Source organism: Adiantum capillus-veneris, chromosome 23 (genome assembly GCF_014529385.1).
Source record: "Adiantum capillus-veneris isolate H3 chromosome 23, ASM1452938v2, whole genome shotgun sequence".
Taxonomy (NCBI): domain Eukaryota; kingdom Viridiplantae; phylum Streptophyta; class Polypodiopsida; order Polypodiales; family Pteridaceae; genus Adiantum; species Adiantum capillus-veneris.
The window spans coordinates 90,553,899-90,565,846 of NC_140953.1; the positions used below are offsets into that span (position 1 = coordinate 90,553,899).

An 11,948-nucleotide genomic window follows, 5' to 3' on the forward strand; every position below is an offset into this window, starting at 1 on the left:
AGGGTTGGTGGGATTTCATATTCATGTTTTTCAACTTGTCATTCACTTTTGTTAAATAGCTCCATGTCTTTCTCACAACATATATGGCATATTTGGAACAAATCTAGGCTTTGGAACTTTTTCTCTTTTGTGTGCTATAGTTCTTACATATGGAGCATCTTTTTTGGCTCGCTAAAGGCATTAGAACCCAAAGGATGAAGGTCGTTCAATTTTCATTGTTTAACAAGTGTCCCCGTGGGGGCTTTCAAAGTCTTGTGAATAGAAAGAAATCATGGCTTTTTAAATGCTACTTTTCAAAGTTTCATTTACATTTTTGGCATGATTGAAAAAGGATTGAATATTATATTCATAGGAGTTTGATCTCATGATGTGAGGTATTGATAAAGAGTTTTTTATTTAAAGGTTTTCAAAAAAGCTATTTCACTAAATTACTTTATTATTTTTTATGCTTATTAAATCTATCTTTTCTTATAAAAAAACATTAAAATAATTTTTTAAAAATTTTTATTGTGTCTTTATATTTTATCATTTTTATTTTATTCATTCTATTTTGTTTCAAAATGCTAATGTGAAATGTGCACCTTTTATCTTATTATATCAGTGGACCATTTGTAATATATAAATCATTTGTGATTATGTATGTATCATAGATAATACAATTTTATATTAAAACACAACAAAAATTTCATGTGATTGTAAGCACTTATTAAATTTACTCTCCCTCATCCCCCCTTAACTTTGCAGGTCTTCGTGCTTACTCACCTTGTCTTGTGGTTAGTATTAAAAAATACCTATGAATCCACACATTGGGGGGATGGTCGGTACCTATAACATACATACCCTTATCACCAATTCCCTTATCATGACTTTAGCACCTACAAGACAAGGCTAGGAGTTTGAGAGTGAAGGGCCAAATGCTGAATGAGGGGATGTTGGAGAGCATTATCAAGACAGAGAAGCATTATCAAGACCTCTTTAAACCCACAATGGAAGAGATGAACTCGAAGCATGCTAAATGGGACAAATGCTACCTTGGGAACACTCAAGAATACATTTTACTAAAAGCTTGACTAAATTGAAAGGTTTTTACACAAACTCCTTCAATATTTTCAATTGAAATTTAGAGGTAACTTCCATTCATTACAAGTGTGATCACGATCCACCTAGTCTCTTTGTGAAAGAAAGAGAAGGGAGAGGGACACAGAAGAGTAGAGTTAGCCTTCCATGAAACCTGACAACTCATTAAACCTGGCAGCTTATAGGATTGTTTGCAATGTTCACGAAAAGTGTGTCTCAATCGATACGTGCTACTTTAAAATTCAAAAATGCCAATTGAGAGCAAGAGGAGAAGGAGAAGAAATGCCTAGATAAAATTTTGATATTAATTTGTATGGCTCTATTTCACATAACCTTTCTATGGATAGATCTTTTTGAGGTCTCTTGGAAGTTTGGATGGTAGAAGAGTTGTGTGTGTGTGTGTGTGTGTGTGTGTGAGAGAGAGAGAGAGAGAGAGAGAGAGAAAAGGAAGGCCAATGCAGGCGACCAATTACGAGAGAGAGAGAGAGAGAGAGAGAGATAAAGAGAGAGTTGGCCAATGGCGACCTTGGCACTTGCACTTTGCAGGTTTATTCGAACAGGACGAAGCCGTGCAAGCCTTGGCTTCTGCCGCTCGTATCTCATGCGCTGCCTGCTTGTCGCTGGGCTGGCCATCTCACTTTGAGCTGTCAAGGGGCGCTTTTTTCCTTGTTGCTTTCATGCCTTTTGTGTCTCTTCTCTTCACCACCATGCATACGCCACTTGGGTTTTCCCTAACATTGAAAACCCATCCATAGAAAGAAGCGTGTGTGTGTGTGTGTGTGTGTGTGAGAGAGAGAGAGAGAGAGAGAGAGAGAGAGAGAGCGCTACTTTAAGCTCTAATGGAGAGAGAAAGAGATAGAGGGCGTGTGTGTGAGTGAATTACTTACCATCAATTACAATCCTTACAAAGGGTGCAACAATGGCTACAAAGGATGTAACAATGTCTACAAAGCATCCACTAACATGCTCATGGAAATGTGCAACAGCATAAGCTAACCAACAGGTCCAAGAGTCTAGTAAATTAAGGGTAGTCCATAGCCAAAATGTGAGGGAACTTCTCTTAAACTCACGATATTTTATGGCTTTTGTAAACATAATCTTTTCGATAAGCATAGATCACGACATTTAAAGGTCATATACTTCTTGCATGTTATGTGTGAAGGTACAAACAAAGATACAAACAAAAGACATCACTTTCTTGCAACTTATTTGAATAGTACAAGAGGAGGGTAACTTCAATTAGTAGACTCACTGCATGTGGCCAGTTGGGAATGGGGAGGACAGATGCTAGTATAAGAGGTGGGATTACTAAGCAATAGAGGAGGAGAAGGAAGAGAGTATTTCTTGAAACATAGTATACAGAGAGCCTTCAAGCATCATTGTAGTGTTGTACACACTAGCTCTCTTTACTTAGAATTCCTAGATATGGAAGCAACAAGGAGGGCAATGTGTGCCATGTTGCTTATGGGCCTTATTTTCAACATCTTGGGGAGCGTTGAAGCATCATGCACAGTGAAGAATTCCTCCGGCAAAGACATTGTCTTTGTGCCTGTCTCTGCAACTAATGTGAAAATCAAAGTAAAGGTGGGTGCCGTAGTGGAGATCCCTTCCATCTACCTCAACGTCATCATCAAGAACTTAGGGAATGGCAAGAGTAGTTCTCCTGTCAAGCTCGTGGATGGCACCGTGCTTGTGTGTGTAAATGGGGCCATTAAGGGCACCATCTCTATCTATGTTGGTGGCCTTCTCAATGGTATCATTTCTATTATCAGCAGCACTGCTATCATTGTTTCTCTTTAAACTTTTTCTTCCATTCTCACTACCTTACTCAACTATTACACCACATATTCATGTTTTAGCCCATTCTATTGCATTCAAAAAACAACCTACTCATCTTATGCATCGAGCATGTCAGGTTTTGTGTACCTTGTTCATGCTATTCTTGTATGCCTGACTCGTATCATATCAGTATAGTGTGGTTTTCTTTCACCACATATTCTTTCATTACCTTGATGGTTTCTCATACTCTAGTGGACATGTATAGCATTCCAAGAATTAGAGTCCAACATGTTTGGCATTCTATCTTAGCATGTAGCTACCATTTTTCCCCTTAGTTCACATAATACAATGGAGTGGAACAATTTTCTCTTTCTAATTTCAAGTCGAATTGGTACTATGTTGACTCAATGCGTTGATTCAAAAAACTTGCAATCTATGCTATTGTTGAAAATTGAGCTTTGATTTATGTTTGTAAAATAAGGTGAATATTTTGCCAAAGAATTTCAAAGTTGAGTGTAATTAGTTTACTGTGATTAATAGTGACAACTCTATCAGCCCATTGATGGACAACTAGTTTACTGTGTAACTAGTTTACTGTGATTAATAGTGACAACTGTATCAGCCCATTGATGGAGTGTACTGTAGCCATCACAAGCGCATATTGGGACTATATATTGGCAGTAATCTAGCTTTTGAATTCCTATTTTCTAGTAGTGAGTCTACTTTGATCAAAATCTTGTATCGTCATTTAAGGTCAAAATTGTCTTGGTGTTGCATAAACCAGATAGGTACTTGAAAAATTGTTTACAAATTCTTTGTATATGTTGTACAAGAAGATGTTTGTAGATATGATAACAATATTGCTATTTTTTCTTATGAATATAATCATAGTAAATATTTGAATGGCACAGTGCAGCTTATATGGCATTAATAGCTAATAACTACATACCCATTCAAATACATCGTCAAATATGAACTAAGTTGTTACTCTAAATGTTTGAAATTTTTATACACATCCAATCTCACTCATTAGGGAAAAAACATACAAAGTACATTGTTCTCGATATGCTATCTTCTTCATAATTATGTTCTATTGAAAAAATCCATGAACTTATTAGATATTTTAAACAAGAGGGTTTAAAATAATATTTGTGATTCCTTTAAAGATTCTTATAGTCATCACTTAATGTAGTTATTATCACATTGTTATCAGATTAACAAATCATATTCTCACATGCTTAAGCATTATAAGATACACTAAACAACATGATGTCCTTATTTAGGAAGAAACATTTAACAAATATAGTTTATTCATACCTATTAACTAAAAAGGGATATTATGAAACAGTGGGTTCCTCGCAAGTACCCAAAGCACCTTTATTGATGAAGATAGTGGTGGCATACTATTTTCTAAAACCCAAGTCAATCATAGGGTGTCTGTTTCAAGTGCACTCATGAAACATTGGGTTTCATACCTATTAGCAATCATGAAACATTGGGTTCCTCGCAAGTATCCAAAGCACCTTTATTGATGAAGATAGTGGTGGCATACTATTTTCTAAAACCCAAGTCAATCATAGGGTGTTTGTTTCAAGTGCACTCAATTGTAGCTATGAAAGTTTCCCTACAGCCAACTCGCAACTCTTCTTGCTCAAGCAAGATATGCATGAGCTGACAAGCATGAAACAAAGACCACTAATGAATCCTTGTGTGTCATGGAAACCATCCCAATTTGAGAAAAGTAGTGGCAATGCTTCTCCCTCAAGATAAAAAACCCGAGATGTATAATACCACCCAAGTAGCACAAGATTCACTTAAACTCCTTCCAATGCATAACCCTAAGCTATGCATAAATTTTCTCGCCTACGAGATTACATACTAAATATCTTGCCTTATAATGCATACATAAATCAAGCAATAAATAGCCTATTGATTGTGAGAAGCATTAGAGTAGTCTCTAGCATCATGAAGACTAAGCTTCAAAATCTATGGCCATAGGAGTAGCAATAGGCTTGCGATCTTCAAGGCCCCCAAGCTATCTAAATCAAAAAAATCATGATCCTAGGCAAGTGATAAGGAGTATTTACTGGTGGTAGTGTGGACTTAGAAATGCTTTGGATATCCACTAACATTTTTTTTCTAAAAAGATGATTTTATCTATTTCGTTAAGTATCTTTATATTGATTACCCGGACAAGTGGTAGTGAGGTCATGGTCAAGAATTGTTTCAATAATCAAAATTTCTTCATCATCCTAGATAAGGGGAGGGTCATTTGTGATATGTCTATTGATTATAGGCCCCTTGTGTGTTCTTAACAAGTTAACATTGTTGGGAAAACAAAAGTGTGATATCCTCTATAGCCTTGTCACACAAGAGTGCTCAAAGCAACATACAAAGTCTTAAAAACATGTCACAAAAGATCTTAAAGAACCAATAAGTTCAAATCCTTGAATCTCATGGTATTTACAGTTGACACCCACCTAGGAGATTGCACCAAGAGAGAGAGAAAACCATATTAAAGTATGGAATTATGGGCACCACCAACCTCTACTCTTGCACAGAAGAGCTTTCCCTTCAAAAAAAAACATCACAAAACCACAATTTGAGGGTATATGTATCTCACATCTCAATTGAAATCCCACTACACTCTCTAATCCAAGTTGCCCATAGACTACCATACCTTGTACATTGTGGAGAATACACTATAATTATAACACCACATCCAAATTGGGTGATTCACAGCTGTTAAAACACTCTAAAATGTCTACAAAAAAGTGGTCAACGTGCCTACATTCAATTTAATGGAGAACCATGTACAAGATTTGTGTAAACATCCATAGCACAACTACACCTAGAGAAGGCTAGTCGAGGGCAAAAATTGGCATCAAAAAGCATGAAAGGGGCACCACAACCAAAAACTATAAAAACTTTTCATATTTGGTTAAATTAATTTTTTTCTATTTTGTACATGATCTTCAATTATCCTCAAGTAGCACCTCAAAACACTAACGGGAACTTAAGATAATCTGTTAGTTGGTGCTAGTCAAGCAACTTACCTTCCATGTACATGTGCTTCCTAAAGCAAGCAAAAAATCCTACAAAAAGAAATCCACGCACCCTTTTGACACATAGTGTCATGTTCATATGTACAAATTTTCAAAAAAAAGGGGTGCCGAAAATGCACAAAACATAGTTTTCCACACCTTAGGCTTGCTAGATCATTCATGATTGACAATGAAAAACATAAATTGTAACCCAAGTAATGGATCCTACACTTCATCTTCATATCAACAAGCACATCACATTTTCTTGAGATGAGGACTCATTTTCAACCATAGTCATTTGCACATGGTCAAGACCAAGAAAGGACATTTCAACTTGATTTGAAATTTCTTTTAAAAAGTATTATCAAACTTATGATTGTATTGATGAACCATATCACCCTTCTTGATGTCTTTTTCTTTTATCTTCTCTTTAACTCACAGCATGTTGTTTGCCTAATACCTCCCTGATATAGTTTCCCACTTGGAACAATCTCTAATGAGTACCTTTCATGTCTAGGGTAGTCCTCATTGCATAAGGTCAAAGTGATCTCTTTGCTTCAGCTTCATCATAAGAATTCACGTGGAAGTTATTTTTTACCTGTGAACTATACGTTAGTGCATCAACATAATTAGCATCAACCTACAACACCTTCTTATGTCTCCCTTTCCAAAGTTGGTCTTAAGAGAGAGACAATTTTCTCTTAAATGAATCATCATATCCTTCCTTAAAATCAAATTTGGAGTTATATCATTATTGAAGTAATTGCAATCCTTTCGTATGTAGTCAAGACTATCACATCGAAAAGTACTAATTTCTTAGCATTTCCTTGGCATGGTGACTATCAACTTTGGCCTATTTGCAAGCCCTTTCCCATAAAATCTAATATCTCTCAAATTCAATTTACTTCTTGAATACCCTTGATAAGGTTTGTCCAAAACTAGCTCATGCATCTTCAATGCTTTGTCTTAGGTCACACAGGTAATTCCTCATCAACCATTTCAATACTTGTACTTGCAATAATCAATTTTATTTTTTCTTTTTAACAACCATATTATCAGCTTCAATAACCACCTTCCACTTCAACTTGAACCCTAATTCACCCACAAGATCCTCCAAAGAGATCTATCAAAATCTTTTGGTGCTTTGAATCTACAACTTGCACAAAAGTTTCTTTCTTCTTTGGGTTCAAATACTTTTTCTCATTTGTACCTCTGTTCAAATTCTCACAATAGTTCTGAAGCAAACTATCCTTTGTTGCACCATTGAATCCACTTCACAAAACTCTGCTTTGTAGCACTCTCCTTGTCTTGAATAAAATTTTCCTCCTTCAAAGCTTTCTTGAATTTTGTTTAAGTGGTCCATGTGCGGCTCAAATTTCTTCAACCACACAGTTCTTGAACCACAATTCAAGCAATTTTTTTACCACTTCTAGTTTCTCTACCCCTTTATCTTCCATAGCCTACTCATAGAAAATGAAAAAAAAACCGCTTCTAGTTTCTCTACCCCTTTACCTTGCATAGCTTGCCCTTTTATCTTCCATAGCTTGCTCATAAAAATTGCAAAAGTTGAAAATATCTCGCTCTTCAATTGACTTGATCTATCAATTATTACCACTTGCCTCGCTTTTTGAATCCTTGTTTCCATATCCGAAACCATACTCAAATTTATCAGATATTGATGGTGCACACATTGTTGATGCAAAATTACTACAAACATCCACATAATATGCTACAAACTATGATCATGTATGTTGGTCAACATGGATTACTCTTCTTGCCTCGATCAATTTTGGGTTGGGTTCACAAAAAGATGTCAGGATAGTGACTCTCAAGCCCCAAGGGCACCACAAGTGTGGGTGCTATGAGAACTCTTCTTGATTTTCAAGAGGAACTCATGATGTCTAATATTTAAGAAATTCACAGAAACTTGTCAGGAATGAATCTTCATATGATGATGTTTTTACACAAGGAATGCATGCAATTAGATAATTTTTACAACAACGTTAAGAAGTGAAAAGTAATATCAACTTTCAAGTAGTCATCGAGGCACAATTATAAGCTAATAATTTACTCCAGGCATGCATGGGTATTTCCACTTAAAGCAAAGTCCGAAGTATTTATGTGCAACAATTTCTGGCTATGGCTGAAAATGTCTCGAAATGTACTATGGGCACCCTCCATTCCGATCGAGGGGGGGAGTATATGTCTCATGAATTTAATGCATTTTTGGCTAGTCGTGGGATAAAACACCAACGTACAGTGCCTTATACGCCTCAGTAAAATGGTGTTGCTAAGAGGAAAAATAGGTCACTTACGAAAATCGCATGATGTATGGTCAAAAGTCAAGCTTTGCCGCATTCTTTTTGGCTTGAGGCCATCATGTCTGCCACTTATGTACTTAACAGGTGTCCTAAAAAAGCTTTGCAGTCTATTACTTCATATCAAGCATGGCATGATACACATGCGTGTTTTTGGATGTTTGGCATATGCTTTGGTGCCACAAACATAGCGCAAAAAAAATTGGATGATGAGGCTGTCAAATGTATGTATTTTTGTTGGTTATAGTGCTGAAAGAAAAGGTTACAGGTTGTATCATCCGCAAACAAAGAAAATTTTAGTTTCCCGGGATGTAGTGTTGTGGAAGATTTTGTTCAGCCCTTGCTGTCATATACTAGAGACAGTAATGTAAGCTCACAGGACATTTATGACACTTTGTTGCCTCTCTTTGGAATTGGAGCTGATCACTTGAGACAGCTAATTCCAGTGTTAGAAGATTTCAGCTACTAGTGTGAGAAGATTTCAGACAGTAGACTGGACAGAAATCAAAAACTAGACTGGAATTTGGATACTGGAATAAGAATCAGACTTATGTACTGGAAATAATGTTCAGATTCAGATTCAGGATACTGGAAGAGAAGTAAGTGTAACTCGAACATCTGCCATGATTGGGATTACAGATAAAGATTACAGGGAATATGATTTACAAAGAGAGTACAGCCGACAACACTACCAATGATTCTCAAGTACAAGTGTAGCCAAAGTGCTAACCCAAATGATAAAAGTGCCAACCCGATTACAATGTAATGGGCCCTATTTATACACTTCGGGTTTACTATAGTAATTACCATAGTAACTACTGAGTAATTCGCTGCCCATCTCCTAAGAGGACGTTCCCACATAGTGAAACTATCCAGCCGTCTACATCCTTCCCTTCTTTCTTGAATTTTGGCAAGATTCCAAAATTTTTGAAAAATTCCCCTGTCTGATTCTGATGTGAGACTGAAAAACCCACCGTCTGGTTCTGATGTTGGGAATCGGGCTTGGACACTGACAGAGTGGCCATTCAAAGATTGCGAGAGGCAGCTGAAAAGGCCAAGGTAGAGCTCTCATCAGGCCAAGGTAGAGCTCTCATCTCTACCTTCCAGCTGAGGAAGAAAAGTCGCCACTGAATTCTGAGATGGAACTACCCAGTATCCTTCCATTGGATCGTCTTCTGTTTTCCCTTTGACCTGGAGGGTGTCGGAGAAGTCCCAGTACCAGCATTCTCCTTCTGAATCAGTCGGTAAATGGCCTCCTGCTCAAGCTGATCCCGCCTTTCTGTGGTCATCTCTACTTCATAAGGTGTGAGGGAATGATAGGTTTTGGTGTGAGGATCATCGAGTGTACGCCTGCCCTTGGTAATCCTGGTTCTGGCCAGCTTATGAGAATGCGAAGCAGTATGGATCCATCCTTCTGGAAGAGGCTGATTAGTTTTGACTCGAGCTTCAAAAAGAATCTCAGCCATCTCCCTATACTATGGTGCCAGGCCCGCCTTAGCTGCAATATCCTTTTCAGGCAATTTAGAAGATTTGACAGTAAGTTGCAGCAGAGCTGATTAGTAATCTTGGTCAGGCCTCTGATCCGAATCTTCCACTGACCCATACACATCCGGATCCTATGCATCTCCTCTTTGATTCGGAGAGCATCATTGAACAGCGTTTGCCAAGTCTTCCATTCTTGAAGTATGTAAGGCGATCAACTGGTTCTGGATGTTGAGGATACAGTGCTGGAAAGAATCTTGGCAGCTCCGTCTCTCTTGCTGGAAAAGCATACAAGAGAACTGGAGAATCGGGCACAAATTCTAAAAAATTGAGAACAGCCCGGTTCTCTTGCTGCATCATCTTTCTGGTGATTCTCACTAGCTGGAACAATTTTCGGAGAGCAGTTGCCTGTGCTCCAACTGACATTCTAGTCTAAGGTCCTTTGCTAGTGGCTGTCTGATCCTCAAGAATGGCTCTGACTCTCTAATCCAAAACTCCTCTAGCAGTTTGCATTTGCACCAAAACCTCTTTTAGTTGTTCCCTAACATCCTTCATACATCTGTAAGTTGGTTTGTTTCCCAGCAGAAGTTCTAATTCCAAGGCAAGAGAGCGACAATCTGCAGTAGACTATCTTTGCAAGTGTGGGTTGGTCACTCTCTCTTCAGCAGTGAGTATCCATCCAGGAACTCTTTCCAGTAGGCTGGATTGTACTGGGATGCGCAGTCAAACGGCAAGCTTCTTTAGACTATCTTTGCAAGTGTGGGTTGGTCACTCTCTCTTCAGCAGTGAGTATCCATTCAGGAACTCTTTCCAGTAGGCTGGATTGTACTGGGATGCGCAGGTAAATGGCAAGCTTCTTTATCATGGAAAGCCGCTAATTTCCAATGCTCCACCATTTCCCTAGCTCCAACATACAGCCTCTGAAACCATTCCAAATCAGACAGGAGATCATCATCCTCCAGATATTGTCTGGTTACAGAGGCCTGTTGATGTCTCAATTTCTTGTTCAGGGTAATAAGTTGCAAAGAATGTTGAAGATCAGCAGCCGATCCCTCATCCTGCACTTTCATTTTCCCTTTAGCCTCCCTACTGAGCTGGGACTGATCAGCTGGCTGATTCCCAATGTGATTGGGCTGTGTTCTTCAGTCTGCTGATTACCCGACTAGTGCCCTTCATTCTGGCCTTCCTGCTGGCCCTCATTCTGGCCTGGCTTGTCTGGTTGTGACTGGCCTCCTTCAGTTGGCCATGTACCATCAGTTCCAGATCCTGGAGGTGGAGATGGCGGTGGGGCATCATCATTACCATTTGTATGCCCTTCTTCTTGGTCATCCTCCTCCTTATCAGCTCTGTCCTCCTTGTCTTCATCTTCCTTGTCTTCTTCTGCTTCATCCGGAGAAGTCTGCTGCTCAATATAATCCAATATGGCTTGATTCATCAGAGCAGTATTATACTCAGTCACTTTGTCCTGAAAATCACTCTGCATACTTTCCATCAAGGACTTCAAATTTTCTAAATCAAAAACAGCATTGCCTGCTGGATTTAGAATTTCAGCCAAGCTGTTATAAATGTATCTTTCAGTAAGAGAAGCCTTCAGAGATGTATGGCGAATGAACAGGGAGTTGAATTCCACCCGCTTCATTTTGAGCATTGTTTCAGCCCGTTCTACAGCTCTCAGTGCTTCATTCCTTTGATTCTTGATGATCATTATCTCAGATTCAACCTTAGCTAGCTTCTTATTTAATAACTCATTAACCCTCTCTGAATGAGCTTCCAGTACCCTGTGTTGTATGTTCTGCTCTTCCCGTGCCTTCTGGAGCTTTTGAATCTGATCTTCAGCCTCCTTCAAGTCATCTTTAAACTTTTTCACTTCATCTTCTGACCTAGCAGCCTCCACCAGTTGTCCCATACAACTGACAATAGTATTCCAAGAAGCTGTATGAGGACTGAACATTCTTCCTTAACTGTAGTTGGATCAGAATCAGTAGGCTCATATATTGTCATTGGAGCCATATAAGGTAAAGTTGCATAATCAACTTTTCGTAGCAAAAGATGCCCTTTCAGTTGATGGGTCTGCATTTGCTGCAACTTGTCATGTTTTACCAGGTGCAGAATGTGTTCAGTATTCAGAGTAGAAACTCCACCTGGAAAAGTTGAAGAAGCTGGGCCTTTGCCTTTGTCCACTTGGCCCTTGCCTTTGTCCACCAACTGGTCTGCTACCTTCTCAGAAGTTGCTGCCTTGGCCTGATCT

At 38.5% G+C, this 11,948-nt stretch overlaps 1 protein-coding gene across 1 annotated transcript; it reads left to right on the top strand.

Annotated features, from left to right (window-relative positions):
* The first annotated feature begins 2,385 nt into the window (after positions 1–2,385).
* On the top strand, positions 2,386–3,253 carry LOC147428153 (uncharacterized). The gene has a single exon (XM_086497333.1). The coding sequence runs from the start codon at positions 2,503–2,505 to the stop codon at positions 2,875–2,877; it is 375 nt and encodes a 124-aa protein (XP_086353459.1). The 5' UTR covers positions 2,386–2,502; the 3' UTR covers positions 2,878–3,253.
* The last annotated feature ends 8,695 nt before the right edge of the window (positions 3,254–11,948 follow it).